Raw genomic sequence first — 24,277 nt, forward strand, 5'->3', positions numbered from 1 at the left:
CACTGGGACTAGTACCCAAATAACCATTCCAGTTATCTAGCTTCTACCTATCCTGCTAATGGAACTGTATCTCTCCTTACAGAACGGATTCTCTGCTTTTGGGAAAGAAGGCCTTCCCTAGTCTTCAGAATTCAGGGCCAGCATTTTTTACCATTGGATAAAAGAACACAGAAACATATGAAACAACTTCGCCCTCTGCAAAGCATCACATGATCTGATCCTTAACCAACTCCATCCCCTATTGCTTTTCCTCCTTGCTCACTCCAGTGCAGCTACCCCAGCCTCCTTACTTACCTCTAACAGGCTCCTTCCAAGCTTAGGGCCTTGACCTCGTCAAGCCCTTTATCTGGTCCATTCTTCCCTTGGATCTGTGCATGGCTCATTTCCATCATTAAAGTCTCTGTTCAAGTATACCTCCTCAAAGAAACCTTTCCTAACCACCCTAACAACAACTCCTTCTTATCACTTGAATGAGTACTCTGTGTTCAAAACCACATAAATCTGCCCTATTTACCACTGTTATCTCTAGTCCTAGGACAATGCCTGCACATGGTAAACACTCAGACATTTTTAGAATGAATCAATGTATCGATGTATCAAAGGACAGATGAATCAACATATGGGGTAGACTCCACAACATGATGCTGAAAAATCCCTCCATTTATGCTTTTATATAAAATTGAAGGGAAAAGAAGGCAGCTGTAGATACAGAAAGTTAAAGCCTGTTGGCTTCTACCTAAAGCGTATCTGCAAGGTATTTCTGATAAAAGGTCATTGCCAATAAAACAAAAAGTACTTTCAGCCTCCTTGAAATATGCAAGAATTCAAGATCAAGTCATAATATATTTCAAAGTTCACCTGATTCTGCCAGCAGGAGCCCTGCAGTGCTGAATTTTGGGGCATGTGAATGATATACTGTTTTACTGAAAGATTTTCCAAGATTGCTTTCCAAATTCAACTCCATGGTCTTTTTATCCCTAAAGGGCAAAACACTAACCTGTTTCCAAGCTATTTGGTAATATTTTGGCAGAGATAATCCAGTAGAGAGAGTTGTTTGTATAGAACAGAACTATTGTTAGTAACAGGACACCCTAACCTGCCCCTCTCTCTAAGCTCTTAACCTATAGATGACAACCCAACTAATTATATGTAATACTCACCAGATGGCTCTTTCACTGTAGTTCAAAGACTCACCCCCAATAGCACTGAGTCAACAAACAACACCGGAAGCAGTATTGAAGCTCATGGTTAAAGAGAGCAAAGAGGCTGAGATCATCTAAGTGGGAGCCAGAGCGGGGGGAGAACTCACTATCCACTGTATCTTTGCTACCTTTGATAATTCTCAAGATGGGGGTGCCGGGACTGCCGATGCCTGGCACTGTGCCTGACAATAACAGGTGTATAATAAATATTGATTTAATGATTGAATAAAAGGCTAAAGCTTGGGAAAACCCACTTTGCCCACAGCTACTCACTGCATACTGACCCCATCTCCAGGAAGTATGTGATGCAGATTCAAGCTTGAGCTAGCCAACTACTTCCTAGCTCCCAACCGAGGGAAGAGAAATCTCTTCAGCCTCAATTTCTATGCCTGTAAACTAGAACTAAGAAGTCCTTTGCAGGGGTGTTGAGAAAACTGAGCAAAATGCCAGTTTTCATAATCCTCTATGAAGCAGCTTGCCAGTGTCCGGCTTTGGCCCTGATTTGAGTGGTACCATTACTTCCTGCTTATAGGTTTTGGGACCAGGAAGCAGGATGACAAACCTAGGACATCTGCATACCTGATCCTCGGCCACCTGGCTTCCTGAAGAAGAACTCAAAAGTTCTTCTGCCATTTCCCAGCCTTTCCCTCAACATTGGGGATTTGGGTCTCTAATTTAAAGACTAGACCCAAAAGACAGAACTCGGGCAGCACAAATTCAACCATCACCACAGGTTTCTTTGCACAAGACTAACCTGGGCAGGCTTAGCTCTTAACACCCAAATTTTACTGCAATTCTGGGGACATCAGAATCTAACCAAGAATGGTCCTGAGAATATCACATTCATTCCACACCTAACTAACCCCAACACCTCATCTACTCACAGGTGACTCCCCAAATTGCGTAACAGAAACTCGGTCACCTGACTTTCCATCCGGAATATGCCTCCAGAGAAAAAGGAACCCAGAAAGTGGTAAAGCCATTAAGTCTTCCCAGGCAGCTGAAGTCACCAGATTGTGAGGTAAAGCTAGAGGTTTTCTCCAATCTGTGGCTGGGAGGTTGGGACGAACATTTTATCTTTAGAGGTCAATCTAAATCGCCTCTTCCAGTGATAAAGATTACATCCGTTCATCTAGCTTTGAAGACCGGAGTACACAGCTGAGCCCATTCTCCCACCCTAAACACCAACAGGCAAGGCTATCAGCCACAAGCTTTCACAGCTGCCAAGGTACTTGCTGTCCTCAACGTATTTCAGCTCAGCTCTATTTTATTTACCAGCCTCCTCCCCTAGTCGTGGAAAATTCTCCCTCTAGACCTTAGCCAAACCACATCCCTATTTCAAACCTCTCCAAATTCTCACCTCCAAAAAACGTTTCCAGGCTAACACACCTGACTCCAATTACTCCAGCAACACGCCTCCCCCGGCCCCACATCCTTCCAACATGCCTGATTCGTTAGCACTTATGTGTTTATCTGGGCCCAGCTGTACTTGATTAAGTCTATTTGGTTACGTTTTCATCATGCATGTTTAGGGCAATAATATGTTTCTATGTCTATGTCCTTTCTGTTTACAGGTGTTGTTCTCTGCCCTGTGCTGCACATCCAAGCACGAGCTCCATGAGCTCCTGCCTTCCTCGCTCCCACAATGCTTTGTACGGCGTCTACGAAGGCTGCTGCCGATAACTGTCCAGCTGCCTGGGTCTAATTATGTGAGGAGGGGCCTTCGCTCAGGCAGACTGAAATGACTGGTTTCTCTCGTCTTCTGTACTTCATTAAATAAAAGAGAGGGGGAGATTCTTTGTGTGTACTCTGTCCGGATAAAACAGTAGAACTGTTTAGAAAATCATGAAATTTCTATTATACGAGGCAAAAAGATCTAAGAGGTGAAACTCAAAAGCATCTTCCCACATATTTTGAGGCCAGATTTGTCCCAGATCTGTAAATCCTACTTAATCCAGGTTCTCTTTTTAAAAAAGAAAAAAAAAAAAAAAACCCACACATATAAGAAGGTATAAGATACTCTTAGTTTACATTTGAGTTATTAGGAGGTTTCTACTGGATGGTGAGGGTTTCTTTAAAGATATTTTCTAGTTTAACAATTCCAGAAACACTTTTATTCTACATTTCAATTGGTATTTTGTACTAAAGTCTGTACTTTCAGTCTGGAGGAGTGGACTAACTGTATTTAAAAATGTAACCTTAACTCTCAATGCAGACTTAAAAAAAAAAAAAAAGAAGAGGAGAAAAGAAACCCAAAACACTGAGGTGAAAGGAATATGAGATCTTATTCTGCCCAACCTCTTTTCATTGACAAATGAAGAAACTGAGACTCTCTCTTATGGTTCTACAGATTTGGTCAAGTTTGAATAAAAAAGATCCTGATCTAGTATAATTCAGTATTCTGTTTCCACACCTTGAAATCTGAATTACTTTATGACTGAGCCAAACATACTAATATGAATAACCAGATTTTCCAGAAAATATAACTATTTCCAAAATAGAATTCCCAAATAAAAAATGGCTAACAGTTTATTGAATACAACTAAACTGTTAAAATCACCACATGCACTTGTTCATTCAAGCATTTATTTCACATATATTTATTGAGTGCTTACTATATGCTGGGCATGTTCTAATTCCTGGCGATCTCAGTGCACAAAGTAAGACATCTCATGGATATTCTAGTGGAAGGGACAGACAATAAGCACGTCTAAACATAAATATCAGGTGCTATTTTATCAGATGATAGGAGTTATTTTAAAAGAGTAAAACTAGATTTGGAGACAGCAGGGGTGAGAATGGCTATTTTAAATGAGGTAGTCAGTGAAGGCCTCTCTGCAGAGGTAACAGCTGGACAGGGACTGGATGGAGGGAGGGAGAAGTGCTGCAAGCAGAGGACGGGAGGCAGGAGTGTGCTGGGAGCCTCTGGAGAACATCAGGGCCAACAAGTGCGCCCACTGAGATAGGTATGAAGGTGGGAGAGGGTGTGACCACTGTAGTGCGGGCTGGGGACTGTATTCTAAGTGTCATGGGAAGCCACTGCAGGGAGTTATTAGCGAGTTTTGTTAGCAGACTTTAGTTTTAAAAGGCTGACTGAGGCTGCTATGTGGAGAATAGATCTTATTAGTTAATAATGACAGCAGCTAACACTCACTGAGTGCTTCTTTTTTTTTTTTCACTGAGTGCTTCTTAAAGCCCAAGCACTGTTCAAAGCACTTGTCACAGTTTAGCCATTTTATTGTCATGGTATCTATGAAGCAGATACTGTTATTTAAAAACCTGCCCAGAGCCACACAGCTCATAAATAGCATAGTGAAGCGTCCAACAAAGGCACTCTAGCTCCAGTGGACCCTGTCCTCTAAAGGATCTGGGGAGTTCACTGCGTCTCAAACAAAGTTGTGATGGTGGCTCTACAGTCTCCTGGAGGTGGTGGTGGGGACTGGTGTTGGGGGGGGGGGGGCTGTCAAGCAGAGGCAGATTCAGAATCTGTTTTTACAGTAAAACAAACAAGACTGGATGTGACATCTGAGAAAACTTAGGAGGTCATGGATAACGCCAAAGTTTTTGGCCTTGGCAAATGAGTGACTGTCTTTTACAATGTCTGTTCAGTGTAGCAGCGAACAACAAGGGGGTCAGGGAAACTACATCCAACTCAAGACAGTCTTCCAAGCTAATGAGACACAGGAAGAGTATCGGCAATTTGTGGTTGCTGTAACAAACTACTAAAAACTCGATGGCTTAAAACAACAGAAATGTATTCTCTCACAGTCCTGGAGGCCAGACATCCAAGACCACTCTGGGCCAAATCAGATCACTGAGCCCAAATGAAGGTGTCGGCAGAGCTGTGCTTCCTCCAGCATCTCAAGAACACCATTCTGTCCTGGCCTCTTCCAGCCTCTCACAGCTGTTGTTATTTCTTGGCTTATGGTCCCATCGCTCCTGTCTTGGCCTCCACAGTCATGTGGCCGTCTCCCCTTCTGTAAGTCAAATCTGTCCTATAGGGACACATGTGATTGCATTGAGAGGCTACCGGGATAATCCAGGAGAATCTTCTCACCTCCAAATCCTTCAATCAGCCACATTTGCAAATACTTGCTCTATAAACCATTCAGAGAGGAAGATCTTGGGGAACAGGATGTGGGCACATCTTTGAGAGGCATTCTTTAGCCTATCACAGGTGCGGACTGAGAATAAGCAAAATGTATCCCTCCTTTCCGTGAGAATTTGGGTCTTCTGTTAACTTTCTTAACTCTGTAACCCCCATATTGTCAACTACAATAAAAGGCAAGTTCCTTATGGTGAGAAATTATCCTTAACTGGAAAATTATACTAGGATTGGAAAGATTAAAAACACGGCCTAGGAGGAGAGATCTGGGGGCTTCTCTGAGAGCAAGTGACTCTTACAAATCGAGCATTTCCTTCATGGGCACCATGGAAATTATTCCTATGAGCATAGCTGCCTACTAGCTCCTGGGAGGTATAAAGTTTCTAAACCAGGGCAAGACACACACACATACACACACACCCCCATGTAGGTCTCTTGGCATTTGAGCCATCAACTGGAGAGCTCTGGGTGGCTACACAAGCTGATGTGTAGGCAGCCACAAGGCATCTAAAAAAGAGGAATGCCATGCTGCCTGCTACAAGCTACGGTCCCTATCCTGTATCCTTTTAAGCAGGCTAAAGCCACCTGTGCCCTGTGACAGTCTCTTGAGTCTGAATGTTTATTTGAACCCAAGAAGACCCCCCCTGGGTGTCTGTTACCACATGTAATACAGATCTCATTTCAGCTTCATTTCATTTCCATCTCTTCTCCACCAAACCCTTTAACACGGTTACCAACAAGGAAAAGGAGCCTTTGTTCCATTAGTCGTGTTCTGGAGGTCTCACTATAAGCAGCAGAAAGGCTAAAGGGGGCAAAGAGAAAGGAAAACTGGGAAAATACAAATTAATAAATCCACAAAAACTGAGCTGACTGCTCCCTCGAGGAGAAGTGAGCAGTACCTTCAGCTGAATAGGTCATGCTTCCTGCACCAGGCCTTCAAGAGGCCTCCCCTGCAAGATTAAATACAAGAGTCCCAACCCACATCTCTGCTGGAAATGTGCAAGTGGACTCATTACTCAGAGCCAAGATAAAGGATAAATCTTTATGAGTACCGTAAGTATGAGTCATAAAAAATAGGAAACACATGTAGGACATATACACAGTCATAGGACCGTGCCAGGGAAAGTGTTGGAAATGTATATAAAAACACACAGCAAAAACAGGACTGAGTGTTACCCCTGTACACAGCTCCAAAACACAACAAAAAAACTCAGAGCAAGTCAGGGGTCCAGATCACTCTGGTCTCTAACAAACAGAGATCATTTCCGTATTTGAAAATAAGCTTTTTTTTCCCCCCTTTTTTCTTTCTTTTTAATGAAAAAAGGAGGAGAATGGAATCAAGAAAAAGTAACTTGGAGGAGGCTCTGAAAGATTTTATGATTTGGGAAATTTGAACAGCTTCCAATTAAAACACTGGGAATTAGATATTTACAGCATTAAAATCGAACAAAAAATCTTTTCAGAGAAAGACTTGTTCACAATGGCAGTATTACCATTTCATTTACATTCTTACTATCTTAACAGCAATGATAAAGGGAGAAAAGGAGTGGAATCTTCAACCACAATGAAAGCAGGAAACAAAGCAGCAACACATGCACTAACATACAAAAAGCAATAAAGGGCCAGCATTAAAGTTTCTAAGGGGTTCTGGGATCCACAGAAAGAACTAATGGTAGGGAACAGGCAGAGCCCTATGGCTAATGGCAGAAGATAAAAATCATGGTGGGGGGTGTTTCAGAATATAAGGGAGAGCAAATGGCCCCCATAAGTCCTCCAGGGCCAGATGACAAAAGCAACTGTGCCCAAGCCTGACTAATCATTATAAATTAAATTCTTGGGGTGCCTGAGTGGCTCAGTGGGTTAAGCCTCTGCCTCTAGTCGTGGTCTCAAGGTCCTGGTGATGAGGGAGCAGGAGGCTGGCTGAGAACAGAGCAGGGGCTGGCACCTTGCACCCCCTCTCTCCCACTCCCCTTGGTAATATGTGTGACATTTCACAGGCACCCCTGACTGCCCTAAAAGAAGAGCAAATGGTTATCTTGCAGAGATCACAGTCCTGCAAGGCAGGAGTCTCTCTTGGTTTACAAATGTCCTTGAGATTTACAACAAAGAAGTTGCCTTATCAATAGCCCAATTTCCAAAGATACATAACTCAGTTCCTCAAGCCCTAACGTCACCCTCCCCTCCATAAAAAAAAACCGAAGGAGATGGAGGTAGAAGGAACCTGACTTAGGTTCTGGAACTTCATCACTGGGATCGAGCCCCTAATCAGGATCTCTGCTCAGCAGGGGGCCTGCTTCTCCCTCTCTCTCTGCCTGTCTCTCTGGCTACTTGTGATCTCTCTGTCAAATAAATAAATAAAATCTTAAGAAAAAAAAGGAATTAAATTCTTCAATCACCTTTGATTTTGAAAGGCCCTCAAATTTGAGATTCAAAGTGGCAAGCCAAGGAGACACCCTAAATGCCCATAAATCTCATACCAAAGCATGCATGTGCATGTCCAAACAGACCTTTAGCTCCCTTGGACTTGATCTTTTTCCCGTATCTTCAGAAACTACTGATTCCCAAGGAAAGCACTACCTGCATGTCTTTCTACTGGAGGTTGAGAGGAGAAGGAGAGAAATGAGTCAAGTATTGTTTTTAACTTCTTAAATGTTAAATTTACCAACGACCTCAAGCAAACCAATGCTCTCTAAGTAGCTTTTTGGAGGTAGAAATCTCAATACAACAACCGCCTCACAGAATGATCCAACTTTAGAGCACTAAAAGATCACCCACCTACCCCACAGCACGGCTACAGCTAAGAAATATGATCTCCCATTTTCTGTCCGCCTTCCATTTCTCAGTCTTCTTGGCAGTGGCCATAGCTCTTTTTTCCTCTCTCCCAAGGCACCTGGCACATGTGCTCACATCAGTAGGAGTGAGGCCATATTTGCCAAGTACTCACCTCTTACGATAATGAATGTGGCTTCCACTTAAATCAGCGCACAGATATTGAGTACCTACCCATGTGCCCAGTGCGAGGCACATAAAACCTACAGTTACATCACCAACTTGCTGTAGCAGATTCAGAATCAGGTGAGTGTACACACGTATCAAAAGAGAAATTAAACTTTCATGTGCACAATGTGGAATTTGGGCTTCAGGCAAAAATAAGGCTATTGCAGCGATACCAGATCCTATGCCTGACTCTCTTTGGCTCATTATTAGACCCAGTAACACCTAATCTAGTCTTTCCATCTTCAGAAGATGTGCCTGCAATGTGCCTCTCTTCCCCCAAAGGATGTAAAAATTCTAGATTCAGCCAAAGGACTCTGTAGTTTAGGTGAGAAATGCCATTAATATAAAACAGTATTGCAGGATGTCTTGGACTAGACTCAGACAATACAAAATGACTATGGGCAAGGAACCATTCCCAGGAGTCAAAAGCGTAGCCGTTTCAACTGAGTTTTAGCACTCTAAATCAAGAGGGCATTCAGAGCAAAATCCCATCAGAATATTTAAGAATGGTGATCAATAAACTTATAAAAGCCAATTTATTAAAAATAATCTTTTTCAATCCCATTCTTCAGAGGTTAAAAGAGCTATCTAGTTTCTGGGCATTGATGCTTTAGCCTTTCAGATAAGACCAAGTTGCTCAGAGGAAGGACTATGTCAATTACTACCAGTTTGGCTGAGGTGCGCTGGCAATCTGGAAAGGAAAGGACAGAGCATACGCACATTTGCAATGGAAATCGAAGAAGCAGGTCTTCCAAACACGGATTCGGGTTCCTGCGTCTTTAAGAACAGACCCTCATAAATGGATTGCTTCTGCTGGACACCATGCTCTAAATAAACAGACTCTTCTGGCCGACACACAACTTCCTGTAGGGTTCTGGTGGGTAAAGCTTGAAAAGGCTGCCAAATCCAATGACCAGCAGCTTTTGAGCTGACTTAGAAAACAAGCTACAAAGACTTGAGTCCAGAGTAAACAAAGGAAAAAGCCACATTAAACAGGGAACAAATTACTATACAGGCAGGGATATTTTAAGTGCTCACTGAGCAAAAAAACAGGATAAAAAAAATCACGTTATTAGGTATTTAACAGTACAGGGTAGAGTAAAATGCTCTCTCTCCACAGGTGGAATCAAGGTTAATTAATTCTAGCAATGTTAAGAACTGGCTGGGAATCATCGTCCTACATCATGAGGACAGATCATTCGTAAGGGTCTAACTGCAAACCTGGCTCAAATTGTATGAGCTACCCAAGGGAGCAGCATAGAGTCAAAAACCATTTGTAGCTTTTTACACAGCTGAAGACAAGGACCAACTAGTTTACTAGCAGATGACTAAAATCTCGGAGTAAAGAAAAATGTAACAAAAACTCAGAAATGAACTGGGCAAAGACTGACACAGAGCCCTGGATACTTGAGAGTAAATTGCAGAATGAAGCTCACTCAGGAAAAAGAAATCAATGCTGTAATACAAAAAGAAGGATACCCGCTTAGCTATAGTTGGTTAAGAGGGACCTGAGGACAAAACAACAAGTCCATGGACATAATGCAAATCAAATAAAGGCACACTGTGCAAAAGAGGAGTAGCATGGGGCACGTGGGCAGCTCAGTAGGTTAAGTGTCCGACTCTTGATCTCAGCTCAGGTCATGATCTTGGGGTCATGGGATCCAGCCCCGTATCCAGCTACTAACCCAGCAGGGAGTCTGCTGGAGATTGTCTGCCCCTTTCTCTCTGCCCTCTCTTTCATTCAATCTCTCTCTAAAATAAATCAAATAATTTTTAAAAATAAAAGGGGAGTAGCTTAAAAAGACTTACAGTGATACTTTAAATAACATCCTTAGTCTCACTCAAGAACCCAATAAGTACAATGCAAAATAGGTCCAAGACTTGGTTCCTGCCCCTAAGGAGTCCACATACCAGCTGGGTGTGCAACATTAACACACGTGATTCAGCCCCAAATAATACAAGAAAATACATAATCCCATACTCTGAGGAGGTACAGACTCGTGGCAGGGGTGGGGTAGTGGAGGGATTCAGAGCAATCTTTAGAAGAGAGAGAGAGGGAGGAGGGTAAAGGATCACGGAAGGGTTCAGCACAGACTGAGCTCAGAGAGAAGTTCAGGTGGAACTAGGAAAAAAGATGTGTGGCAATGGATTCACCTCACTGGCAAAGGTCATAGGTGAGGTTTGGGAATCTGCACTTAAGCATCTCTAAGGGATTCTAAAGCAGAGGATTCACATACCACACAAAGTTGAAGAGATACAGGGTTAGTCCAAACCCTCACTCATGCAGCCTTTCCACTCATCTTTCACTTTTTTAAAAGATTTTTATTTGAGAGAGAGCGAGAGAGCGCACGCGCACAAGCAGAGGAGAGGGGTAGAAAAAGAAGCAGACTCTACCCTGAGCAGGGAGCATGATGTGGGACTTGATCCCAGAACCCTGGGATCATGACCTGAGTTGAAGGCAGATGCTTAACCGACTGAACCACCCAGCTGCCCCTCATCTTCCACTTTCAAACCACAGCCCACACCAGCTCCCACTGTCCCCATCACTGTCCCCATCCTCTAATCCAGTGATTGATAAGCTTTCTCTGCAAATGGCCAGATCATAAATCTTTCAGGCTTTGTCACACCGCTCAACTCTGCCATTACAGTAAGACAGCAGTCACAGACAATATATAAATGAATGGATATGGCTATATTCCAATAAACTTTATTTACAAAAAAAAAAAAAACACTACTTACAAAAACAGGCATCAGAGTGGTGAATGAATAAGCAAAATATGGTATGGCCACCCAATGAAAGGAATAAAAAGGAATGAAAAAACTAAGACGTGCTACAACATGCGTGAATCTCAAATGCATTATGTTAAGTGAAAGAAGCCAGTCATAAAAGTCACATACACTATATGATTCCATCTACAGAAAATGCCCCAACAGGCAATTTATCAAGAAATAAAGTTGACTGGTGATTGTCTAGGGCCGGGGGTAGGACCACAGGCAATGGGGAGTGACTGCTGGTGGGTACAAAGTTTCTTTCTGGAGTGCTAAAAAGTAAACTTTATGGTATATAAATTTTGTACAGACAAAACAGGCAGCAGGCAGAATTTGGCCCAAAGGACACAGTTTTGTACCCCTTGAATTGTATCCCAGTGACACCATGTACTTGGAGGAACTTTGTTCTACATGTGGTTTCTGCTTTTCCCTCTGTGTATACGGAGGCTTCTCTTCTCCTCTACTCAAAAACTTGTACTTGACTTTCTAGCCCCTTATTAAATGCTCTCTTCTGGGAATCTTCCCTTCACCTGAAGATAGAATTATTACCATTCCCTCTGTTGGGCTCCTGCAAACTTTTTTTAATTTTAGAACACATAATGGTCATAGTATTTGTCACACTGCATTAAATTTATTTGCCTCAATCCTCAATAAGTGCTGAAGACATAAACATGAGTTAGAATGTAGCAGGACATCTACCTAGCAGAGTAGGCTCTCAATGCATCACTCACCAAATGTGTCTCTCAATGAATGAATTATGAGGTAATATGCAGAGAAAATTGTTTTAAGAAGGGGTCCAAAAGTTAGACTGAAAACAATCAGTCCCAGGAAACTGGTTTCAAAAGCTGCAGGGTTAAGTGGAACAGAACACAGAAATTCAAGAGACATTTCAGAGGAAATGTCAATAAAACTTGGCAGCTGACCACTACAGGATTTGAAAGGGATGGGTAAGTCCAAAATGGTGCAAAAGTCCCAAGACAGGCGGTAGCAATGACACTGATGGGCAGGGAAGCTGGGCAGATAACCGGCTTTCCTGCTGGAAGGAGAAGACCGGTTTAACTTCAGTTTCAGAGATATAAAAAGGGCTAGTATTTGATTGTTTACCATATGCCAGGCACATAGGGCAGCCCTCTGTGCCATATGGACATCTCTCACTCCTCAGTAAACTCTCCAAAGAACTGCTACTATCATCTCCATTCCAGATGAGGAAGGAGGCTTAGAGAATGAAGTAACTCACCCCGAGGCACATGCTGGGCAAGTGACCGAGATTACGGCCCCGCAGAACCCTACGGGTATAGCTACTCCTCCACAGCGTATCTCAGGCTGAAAACTTGAAAGAAGACCTGAGAGGCAGCATTCCCTGGAACCCTGACAGGAGCTCCACTTCTGAAGCTTAGAGAGAGCACTGGGTGTCTTTCGCATGGAGGAGACAACCCAAACCCTGAAAACAGACAAGCTGCCTCAGAGACAAGAGACAGGAAAATGAAGGCCAAAGACCACACTCCAGGCAAGAAACCCTGAGAAGGAATAAAGAGCTGGCAAAGAAACAGAAAAACTGAGGCAAAGGTAGAAGGAGCACCAGGATAAGGTATCATCTGAAACTCAGAAGGAGATGCTAGAAAAGGGAGGACAGAAAAATGAGCTGAGGAGGAAAAAAGTGGGGGGAGGCACTATGGCAGAAAGAGCTCTGCCGAAGGAGAGGACCCCTGGGCTTCAGTCTGGCACTGGCACCACCTTCTTGTTTGACAGTGAACAGTCACCACGGAACTCCCCGGCCCTGGTCTCCTCTGTCAGGCAGTTAGAACTAGATTGCCCCCAGTCCTAGCAACCCAGTAGCTGGTCAGAAGGGCATCATCAGAGAGAAGCTCAGGAGAACGGAAGTCAGGCTGCAGGGAGGAAGGAGGGGAGAGGCAGGACACACCGATGTTCACTCATTCAAGAAATTGGAGAGACAAGGGTGAGAGAAATATAATGGTGTGTGGAGCTATGATCGGCAGGGCCAAGTTCATGCATGGCCCGTGGAAGAAAGAAAAGTAAAATAATGAAACACGCTAATTTTCACAGAAATACTCAGAGAATGCACTGCGGAAACAACTGAAAGTGATATAAGAAACATTTCTGCAGAATGTGAGTATTAAGTCAGAGATATTAGCAGTAAATTTCTTTTTATTCTCAAACAAAATGTCAACAGAGCAGATAAGCCATGAAAACAAGAGAGTGCAAGTTGGAGATTTGGATGCTCTGCACACACAAGCTGGGCGTTTGCCCAATCAGCACATCTGGGTCTCAGATTTGTAGACCTGCTCCTTACTTTGGTCTACTGCTTTTTTACAATGCTCTCCAAAATGCCCCTCAAGCAAAAAGTCACATTTTCAAATGTGGAGGGTGGCCCTGAAAAAGCATTTTCTAACAACATTTTTAGGAAATTACAATTTTTTAGACGTCGAGGAGTTTCCATGGCAACAACAGGATGGGTCAGGGCTGTAGTCCTAACCTCCATAAACACAAACACCACACTGGCTGGAAAAGGCTGCTGCTGAACCAATTTCAGAGGGGGTCAAGGCAATCTCTTCTCCAGACTGGGGAGGAGGCAACAGTGAGAGGTTTTTTCAGTCTGTCCCCTCCCAGCCAGTCGAGAATACAACCCGGCATGACCTCATGCCGAAATGGCAGAGTCCAACCAGGCTCTAATCCCCTGGAGGGGCCAGGAACCCTGCTTTCTAAGGGCAATTTTATAGCATGTGGACATTACTGTGATAAATGACAGGGTTTAAGTGATGTGGCCAGCCAGCATCTTGATAGCAATGTTGTAACTTCTTTGCTTAGTTTGTGTCCTCATTTGTCTGCTAAGCCCTGATGTTTACTATTATCGCTCTCATTTCTGCTTTCACTTTTTCTAGAAGTCCCTAACTGGGTTTTTGGAGAGTTCTTACTTGAGAGTTAGCTGTAGTTTTCCGATTCAACATCTTGCCCCAATATGTCAGAAACCACCCTTGACTAGTGTGGCCAGTTTTAAACTGGCCAGCATGGTCCTCTGCTGAGCCAGCAACCGTATCTGGTGGCCTGGCAGGGTGTCAGCATTTAATCGGCACTGAGTAAATTCGTTTGAATGAAGGGGCAGCTTCTTGAAAATAATGTGACTGGCCTACTTATTTAGGACCTCCAATCCTACGTGACAGATTCAGTTGTCTTTCAAGTTAATGAAATAACTTCCATAGCAACACTCAGATGAACTGAGAAATGTGTCCCTTGCTATCAGTTTAACTTTTGGATATGTCTACTGTAGGTCTGCAACAAAATGGTCCATTCACAGGCAATCTCACCGAAAAGGCTGGAATGCTTTCCAAAGCAACCTCCATTTAAACAAACACCAGGCAGCGTTTATGCATGGAAGGTATCTGTTTAGGAACTAAACTTAACCAATATACAGTGTGTGTGTGTGTGACCAGTTTACTCTGACACTTGCTAAGCATACACTACATGTAAGATCTCTGAAACACTAATAGTCTTGAGTTTATTTGGATTTTGTTCTGCACATACACAGGTCTAGGATTAGAAAGTCATTCATGAATATCTGCAGTGGGAAAAATGCCCCAGACAGAGAAGGAATGCGGCTGCTGTGCTACTGTTCAGTGTTCACTGGGTACTTCCGCTCTCTCACAGGTAATCTCCAGTCTGTTTGTGGGGGGAGAAGGGCCTTTGGTTCTAAGATTTTCAAGGTTGCAATGACCACCCCAGAGTTGTTGATTTTTGTTTTTTGTTTTTTTGTAGTGTAACATTTTGTCTTTGCCACCTTTCTAGGGTAGTGGGTTAATTTCCAGGTCCGGGGCCGAAACCCATCCTGGCACCCCTGCCAGTGATAGGTGGGGCCACCTAAGCCACTTCAGGCTTGTCTGCCATCCTGGAGAGTCCTTTCGGTGCTCCTTGAGCACCTGAGCTGCCTCAGATTCCATTTATTCTTCTCCTTCCTGGAAGGTTTCCTTTCAAATTTTATTTTAATCCCAAACGTCTGAATGTTTTGCAGTGTCTAGGGGTTTGAGCCCCTTGTTTTTCGTTCTGCTTTTTTCTTCCCTTCCCTCTTCGTGGAGTGATTATGTTGACAAGAATGTATAACGCGCGTTCTCCTCACTGGTTTATCTGCAGAAATTTCTCTGGGCTTTTTTTTTTCGGTGTATGATTCAACACTGCGTTAAAGGGGGATGTTCCATTGAATAAAAGAGCAGTGTGATTTAAAAAAAAAAATTTTATATCAGTTGAAATTCTATATCAGTTCTTTTAGAGGTGATGAGTAAAGTTAAGACAACAGCCCATTCCCCCTACCCCTGCACTGTTCTGTCTATATTTTAATAACTAAGGGGGAAGAGAGAAGCTGTCCACCTACTAATAGTGTAGAAACGGAGGGAAGATTGTGAACAAGCAGTTAATTAGACTGGTAGTAGCAATCTCCAAAATGTTTAATCCCTGAACTTCTAGATACCTCCAAGTGAGCAAAAAAGACATCAATTCAGATGTCAAAGCCCACATACTAATGTGTCTGTTTCATTCAAAGGAAGAAGAGTCCCTTAATGTGTTTATTCTCCCTTCTCATACGGTCCAAGCAAATTTGGTTACAACGAGTCACGGACTGCAAGCAGAGAACAGGTGGTTACTTGTGTGAAGGCAGCTCAAAGCCTTATGGGGGGAAGAGGGGAGGAAATAATCAACTAGGAAGGACAGATGGGAGGTGGCATTTAGTGTGGTTGTTAACAACCACGGAGAGAACAGGGGATCCTCGGCTCCCGGCTTTTTATAATTACTAACACTTGATGTGCTCATCTTTCTAAATGAGAAAGGGAAAAAGACAGCAAGAGGCCAACCTTAAAGCAGTGCCCCCAAAGCTACAAGGGAGGGAATGAAAACGGACTGGGAGCCCTGGAATGAGCTGTCACAAGCCAATGCAGGAAACCAAACCCTCAGTGGGGGACCAGCGGGCTCACCAAACAGGTAGAGTCGAACAAGACTGGTTAGCAGGTTTCACAGCCCAGAACAAGGTGAGAGCTAATGGTCGAAAGGAAGTGGACTGGAAGGGCAGGGACAGCTTGGACTGTCGAGTCCAAAAGACCCAGTGTCCACTGCCTCCCTGAGCCTCGCTGCTCTGCTCAGGGACAGGGAGGGCTTGGCAGGGAGGACACAAGTCCCAACGAGGTGGACGAGGTGGCCGAGCCCACAGGAGGCGTGTCACACCACTGCCGCTGCGGCTGTTCCTGTAACGTGGTAGGCAAGGGAACGGCTAAGAGGCAAGCAGAACAGTTAGTGTTTCAGATAACTGTGTTTACTTCCTTCTCTTTCTCCCAACTGTGGTCTTTCCTGCCCTCAAAAGAAGCAGGAAAGGAACTTTAGGCCACAGTCCTCAAGAAGGTACAAAGCAAAAGTGACTTGGAGCCACATGTGTGATTAACCACACATCCCACTTGGCCCTGCCTGCCAAGAAGCCCAGATCCAAATTTCATAGTTGGTCGTACCGACCACATTAACCCGTACGGCTCACAACTACGCTTTGCTTTCTTCTTTGTCCTCATTCTGCTTTTCTGCTTATACTGCTGACAAGTCTATTGTGAGCCCATCCCGAGCCTTTGCTGCAGAATGAGGCAGAGAATATGCAAATACACATTAGTAGGAAGGGTTCTGAATTTTCTGGGGGATAAAGTTATTAAACCCGGACCCGTTCTCAGGACAATGGAGCCTTCCAGATCTTTTCTCCATATAACCAGTTACCAGCACACTCATTAATAGTTGCTGCTGTAATGTCAGGACATATACATAAATTTAAACACCGTGTCCTTTACACACGTCGGTAATGCTAACTAGGGGTTTACCCTCAAGCAGCTTTTCATGGTAAACAGGCTATTAGATAAGTCAGAAATAGAAAAGACACATCACCACATAAAAGCAGGTCACAATAAAAATTAGATAGGAAACAAAATTGTTGCCATTCCAGCAACTAATGAAGGTATGTTATTGTAAATAAGCCTCTGGTCGCCTTATAACCCCCTCAGGAATCAGGAAACACCCTGAGGGCCCAAACTGGGGGGGGGGGGGGCAGATTTTACTTTGAAGTCAAAAAGCAAGAGGAGCTGGTTTTTATAGGATGAAAATGATGACACCAATGCCCGCTTATTCTTAAAGACAGAACTGATCTCTCGGGCTGTTTACGGTCTTCGGCCCTTCTGCCGCCAGAGTCTTTTTCAAGTTTCCTGTTCACTTCCAGGCCTGTTGTTTCCAAAACCAATGATTACAAATGAGAGGTGTGGTCTCAGATGAAAAATACAATTATAGGTCTCTGGGCTGTCCTGAGGGGAACCTAGCAGGGAGGCCAATGGTAAAACAGTGCTTTGCTACAGAAGGCTTTGTATATATACATAACTGTAACAAGCGAGTTTCTGATACAAATTCTCTGCTGGCCTATAAAACTGTTTATCTAACTTAAGCGCAACTGTTTCCCCAAATCTTGTCAACCTGCTGCGGTTACTACTTCCAGGTGTAGGATCTGTCACCTCCCCCCACACAGGAAAAGCAGCAGCCTCTCCTCAGCAGGAAAACCTGAAGACTCTTGGGAGGTAGGAATTTAGTAAAATATTAGAGAAGAGTTGATTCACAATAGATCTTACTGCTCATCCTGCACCAGTAACAAGCAGGGGGAAAGAGGGTGGATTTAGTAATTCCCTCCCATTTGAGGAGGACATAATGAAAAACAACTATCTTGATCATCAGAGTCAAAGTCAATTATACCTGGGAGCCAATACGGCATTCCTTTTGCTAATGTATGAGCAACGAGTTCATTTGAAAAATATTTGCCTTTTATGTTCAGTAGAGACCTATAGAAAGGCTACCACTGGTCCTCCCACTATCACCCCCAAAATAGACCAGCTGCGATTTTTAGCACAAACCATGGAATAGCATAGCTATAAATACCAAGTTATCCACTGAAAACAACAGATAAAGTTAGGTGACTTTAGGTTGCAAGAGGAAGCAATCCTGGTTTTAAAAAAGGTGAATACAGTCAAGTTAAACTTTATTGGCTAATTAGAATACTAGCAGGTTGAATTGCTGTTTTTTAACAAGCTTTACTGAGATAAAATTCACATACCATAAAACCACCCACCCATTTACGATGCAATCCAGTGGTTTTTCGTATATTCCCATTTATCAATGGTGCTTAGTATATTTATATGCAATGGGGGAACCATCACCACAATTTCATTTTAGAACACTTCTGTCCTTCCCGAAGAAACCCTATACTCATTAGCAGTCAACTCCCACTTCTTCCTTTCGCCCTTCAGCCCTCAGCAACCACTAACTCACTTTCTATCTCTATAAATCTGTCTATTCTGGACACTTCGTATAAATGGATGCACATAATATGTGGTCTTTCGTGTCTGTCTTCGTTGTCTTCTTTCACTTAGCGTCATGGTTCCTTCACCAGCAGCACGTGTCAGTATTTCATTGAGTAACGTTCCATTGTGTGGACAGACCACATTTTATTTACGTGCTCATCAACAGACATGTTGTTTCCACTTTTTAACCACTATGAGTACCACTGCCACGAGCATCCGCAGACAAGTTTTTATGCAGACATATGTTATCCTTTCTCTTGGGTATATACTCAGAGAAGTGGAAGGGCTGGGTCATATAGTTCAAGGGATTTTAGAAACTACACGACTGCACAGTCATACAAGAGGAAGGTGAGAAAGATTTACTATTTCTCCACCCCCATTTTACCATCCAGAAACAATCTCTCTTTGCTTCTCTTTTCATTCTCTCATGGCCCAACTGCTTGTGTTGTCCTCTACGCTCACTCTCTATACATAAAACAGTCCAAGGTTTACTATGGGAGAGCGGCTCAGAGCCACGTGGAATTTCCAAAGACCACATACCCCAACATCTCGTTTCCAAACAGGGCTGAAGTACAGCCATCTAATTCTTAGAAAGTCCCCAAAGAAAGAAACAACGCAACTGCCCTTAGGTGCCCAGGACCCGAAATATCTTCAAATCACTAACCGTAAATCACTAACGCCAAATCATACCTATACTATATAAATACTGAAGAAAAAAGAAGAATGTTTAGGTTTTTAAGCAAATCTTGGAGACTGCCCCTCTAGGCCCTAACTCTTTATTCCCTCGCTGAACATACTATGTCCCTGGATGCCAGCTAGTTTGATCTGTCCTCCATACTGCTGTGAACGCTTTAATCTGAGACCGAAATGCAAGTGTGGGAGAACTCTGCGGTCATTCCTAGGAGTACTGGCTTCAACAGTCGTATTTGAATCTATTTTCACAGGCAACAACAGTAATGCACAATTTAACATCTAGAATCTCTGCTGTTGCTGCTTCTGCAATAGCTCGAACTTTCCTCTTCCTTCTTGGTTCCTCCGAGAGAGCACATATAAAATGAGTAATTATTGCTGCTAAAGAATTGCTGGAGTCAGCAAGGCTTCACAGGAACTGCATTTCCTCCTCCACCTCCTCTCCCGCCCACCACAGTCTCCCCCATACGTTAAGAATTAAAGACACATGACCAGGACAGAGAAAATCTGCCCTGGAAGAGGCGTTGCAGTCACCGTGGCAAGCGACCAAAAGTATTAACAGTAATTTCCAGCAGAGCTGAAAAGGTTAGATGATTTGTCTTTGAAATGAGCCAACTCGGCACACTTTCACGAGATTAAAATCAGTTTGCTTTTCCTTCTAGACACCTCACCTCTCCTATTCCTACTCTCCCCAAAAGGCAGAGTGGTTCAGGCACATAAACAAACAGTTCTGGAAATTAACTTCCCTGACCACAAGAAAACTCGAAGATAAGTTCCACTCTGCATTAGTCTTCCTACACTTCGCTATGATCAGGATCTATTGTGGTTTCTCTCTCCCTGGAGAGAAAACACCTGAATGATAACATTTCTGACACACAGAAGCTTAAAAACAGAAAGAATGACAACTGTGTGTTATCTTAAAAGAAGTATGATGACTATTATCCACAATCTAGGTCATTTCTGAGCCACAGGAAAGAGGAGGCCATTTTTCTCTTACGGTGATGACCCTGTGCAAGTGAGTTATTTCTGCTGTCACCTGTAAAATGAGGATAACAACAGGACTTCATGGGGTAAGTGTACGAGTGCTTCAAATAGGGCTGAGGACAGGTGAAATACCAAGGCACTAGGAACTTGGTTCATCACCATCACTACCACCTATCGCTACCACGGCTATCCTCAAGAAGCTGCCTAGATGGCTTAAGGAGCTAACCCCCAGGGCTTTTCATGCAAGGACAAAATACTGACATCTTTACTCGAATGCTCCCATTTCCAATGACTCATCCTGCAGAAGCAACCAGTTCGTAAGACAAAGCAAAGAAAGAAGACAGGTCACAGGAGAGGATGAGAAAGATATTTGACAATAACAGAAAAAAGCACCTTATTTTGTTTTTTCACAGCCATGTTTCTAAGATGAAATCCTTAAGAACATTCTTTCCAATACAGGAAGCCAGGAAAGTTACGAAGTTGAAAAATCTCTTTATTTAGAAAGAATTCCTAGAGTTGCCCAGTCCGGAGAGCAGCCTGTTATTTGAAATCCCTCTCTTGACTGTACATTGTGTCCTCCTCCCCCCTTATATTCATATGTAAGCATCCTTGTTAAACCTGGGGCAGGGGGGTGGGAGGGGGGCTCTTCGTCCTGATTAGTGTCTTTACAAGCTCAGAGGGGCAGTAAGTAGAAAGCTGGCATCTGCACCTACCTCTCTCTGGGGCTGGCCGAGCCCCGGGTCAGCAGCACGGAGGTTCAGGACGTGCACTTCCTGGGGCAGCCCTGTTGTACCTCTGCTCGCACACCCCGACAAGACGGTGAAGCTCTCCATGAAGGCCTGGACCGGATGCGAGGCATTGACAGGAGACAACTCACACTGGGCACTGGGCTCTGGACCTGCAGAGGAAATCACAAACACAAATCCCTCAGAAACAGCAATGAATTGTGCCACAGTTAAATTAATTATCCTAGACGATCCAGCCATGGCCAGTCCACCAGAAGAACCTCTCCAGGTAAGTGGTTTCCGAACTCCATGGCAAGAAAGCTTAGCCTAGTCTAAAACCACCAATTTCTAAATTCCTTGTAGATGATTTTGATGTGTATTTGCCTATGGAAATTCCCTTTTAGACACACAAGTCACGAATGTATTCCTCTGGATGGAGGAAACCTCCTGTGTGACATCTGTGTTCAATTCTTCTTCCTCTTTTAGGAAAAACAACAAAAAAAACCACACAGAAATAAATGGAATAAATTGCCTAAAGTCCAATGATAGTATGAATAAATAATATTTAACAACTAAAGTTTCACCCCAAAAGTATAAGATACAGTCCCTAACCTCTAAGCATGCCCTGCCTTCTCAGAGAGAGCAAACCCACCTTAAGAACACCACAAAACAAGATGTAATGAACAGGGACAACTGGGACCTGAGTTGCATAGCAAAGTTTGGGCCAGAGAGCAGGGAAAAATCCTCCCAAGAAAGGGAGAAGCATATGAGTGGAGCCTCAAACAAAAAAAGTAGAACCCTGGTCACACTTGGCTCCTGCTTCCTCATTCTCCCTTTCTCCAATAATCAGAACTTAAATCCTAACATCCCTTCCTGCCTATCCCTCCCTCCTAGTGTCCTCACTGTCTCTGTCTCTAGGCGACTACACATCTTCCTAAAAAGACACTCAAGCATCCAAGCTCTCCAAGCCACCTTCCATGCAAGCACGGACCAGCCCACCCAGGGTGCTCAGTGGGATGGTCACTCCCCGTACGAAGGCATGTCCCTGTCATCTCGGCCGGCATGTCTGTCCCTTACGGACTGCTGGCCTGAAAATAAAGCCCAAGCTCCCTAATCAAGCACATAAGGCCCTTCCTAACAACTCCCTTCCTCTCCTCCAGCCTCCCCCCACCCCACTCCAGCAACCCCAATGCATCTTAACTGTACATCTTTATTCAAGCTTGTTTCCTTCACCCAAATTCCTGCTCCACTTTAACTTTGCCCCACAACAAACAGCCCAAGATGAGAGAAGTCCTCTTCCTCCATCCTCACATAATTCCTCTGCCCATCTCAGCAACTTCTACACTGTAATGACCAGTACATTTCCATCTGTCTTTGCTAGTCTGGTATGACCCCCTGGACAGTGGACTACTCATCTTTGTATCCTCAGCACCCATCATAGCACCTGGCATGTACAAGATGCTCAAAAAATAATTGTAACATGAATCACTGAGCTTTAAAATACATTGCTCCCTCCCTGATTGGTGATTAAGGGCACCATTCTGGGGACTTGGATTTAGCAGTAGGCGACTAAGAGGGGAATGACTGAGGTACAATCCCACTTGGGCCTCACTGCACACTGGCTGGATGACTGACAGAGAGGAACATCCAAGAAGGAGGAGGAACCGCGATAGTCCTCTGCAAGTTTGGTGTTGTCCCCATTTGATACCTGGGGAGACTGGGACTTGAACAATCAGCATCCACTAAACCACAGCATCCTCTAAACCACAGCCTCCCAAGTGGAACCCAATGAAAGACCTGGACACACTCCAATTAGTTCTTCCTGACTCCTACATATTAAAAGTACTCTCCAGGATCACAGCCCCAGTGTAAAATGCAAATGCCGTTCAGAACCAGGCAATCCTGCACGCCCACTGCTAGACCATAAGCAGACACCCTGCCTGGTGTGCCAAGTCTATTTCAGAACTCACGGAAATTATCGAGGCTGATAGAAGTTATCTGGTCTGAAATGAAGTATGTACCTTCTCAAATAATCACTGTGGCTCTCTGTGCTGCTGTACTGTGCCCAGCTGCTTTCTGAGAAACTGAGGTGGTGAAGGAAGATGTCACAGTAGCAAAAGGCAGGAGGTACTGGACCTCTGATTCTCAGAAGTCTCCGTGTAGGGCGAACAGTATGAGCAGGTGCCCTCCCTACTGTTTCCCCTTTGGGCCTCTCCAACCACAGTGGGCTACTGGTGTACTTGGCACCCCAGAGCTCCAGAGTCTCCTACTCCTACTCAACTTCAGAAACACACTCAACTCTGGGGAACTGGTTTCACAGCTTCATGCCATGAATGTGCCTTTATCACAAATTAAGCCCAAATAAAAATGCTTTTCAGGGTGGGCGGATGGGTGAATTAGGTGATGGGGATTAAGGAAGGCACTTGTGGTGATGCTTGGAAGTGCTGAGTCACTATACTGTACACCCTGAATGAATACTACGTTGCATGTTAATTAACTGAAATTGAAACAAAAACTTAAAAAGGAGCACCTGGCTGGTTCAGTCAGTAAAGCATCTGACTCTTGATCCTGGGGCATGAGTTTGGTTTTTTCTTTTTTTTAAGATTTTTATTTATTTATTTGAGAGAGAGAGAGAGAGAGACCAAGCACAAGGGAGAGCACGAGTGAGGGGAGTGGGGAAAAGAGAGAAGGAGAAGCAGGACTCTCTGATGAGCAGGGAGCCTGACTCCAGCTAGCTCCCAGGATCCTGGGATCACAACCTGAGTCAAAGGTAGACAATTAACTGACTAAACCACCAGGCACCTCTGGGGCCGTGAGTTTGAGCCCCACGCTGGGTACAGAGATTACACACACACCCACACAAAATAAAAATAAAAATTAAAAAACAAACAAAAAACCTTTTCAGCTCCATTTTTGTATGCATGTGCAAAGTTCCAACTGGTTCTACCCAGAACACATCTGCAATCTGCTTGACTCTCCCTCCTCCTTGCAGTGCCACCATCACCCATCAGGATCTTCCTTAAAATCACCACAGTGCTCATCTCCACACTGGGGTTAAAGGAAAAACTCACTGACAACAAATCAGGGGATAAGGTCTTTCCCAAAGTGGGGAGGAAATCAGAGAGGGGAACCCCCAGTACTAAGGACTAGCAATCCTCACTTAGAATCCATGGTTTCTGTCCTGCCAGAGTCCAGGGCAGGGAAAATCCCACTTAATGGGCTACAGCTCCAGCCCTGTGTTATAGAAGTCAGCCCAAGGTCAAAGAAAAAAGAAAGCAATGCACAGGGCATGCTCTGATCAAGTGACTGGATAACTGCACTCTACAGATACCCACTGGGGTAAATGTTTAAACACACTCCATATAGAGTATCTCTAACCACCAGACACACCAAAGTAGTTAGTTTTTGAGGCTCCTTTACTGAATTTATAGC

At 43.9% G+C, this 24,277-nt stretch overlaps 1 protein-coding gene across 3 annotated transcripts in view; it reads right to left on the bottom strand.

Moving 5' to 3' along the window:
- TGFBR3 (transforming growth factor beta receptor 3) overlaps positions 1–24,277 on the bottom strand; it is a 197,505-nt gene that overhangs the window by 93,279 nt on the left and 79,949 nt on the right. For all 3 annotated transcript variants that reach the window (XM_059375372.1, XM_059375370.1, XM_059375371.1), the window contains exon 3: positions 20,834–21,018. In XM_059375372.1, coding sequence (XP_059231355.1) covers positions 20,834–21,018 — 185 coding nt within the window. The remainder of the gene's footprint in view (positions 1–20,833; positions 21,019–24,277) is intronic.

The sequence above is a fragment of the Mustela nigripes genome, chromosome 14 (genome assembly GCF_022355385.1).
Source record: "Mustela nigripes isolate SB6536 chromosome 14, MUSNIG.SB6536, whole genome shotgun sequence".
NCBI lineage: Eukaryota > Metazoa > Chordata > Mammalia > Carnivora > Mustelidae > Mustela > Mustela nigripes.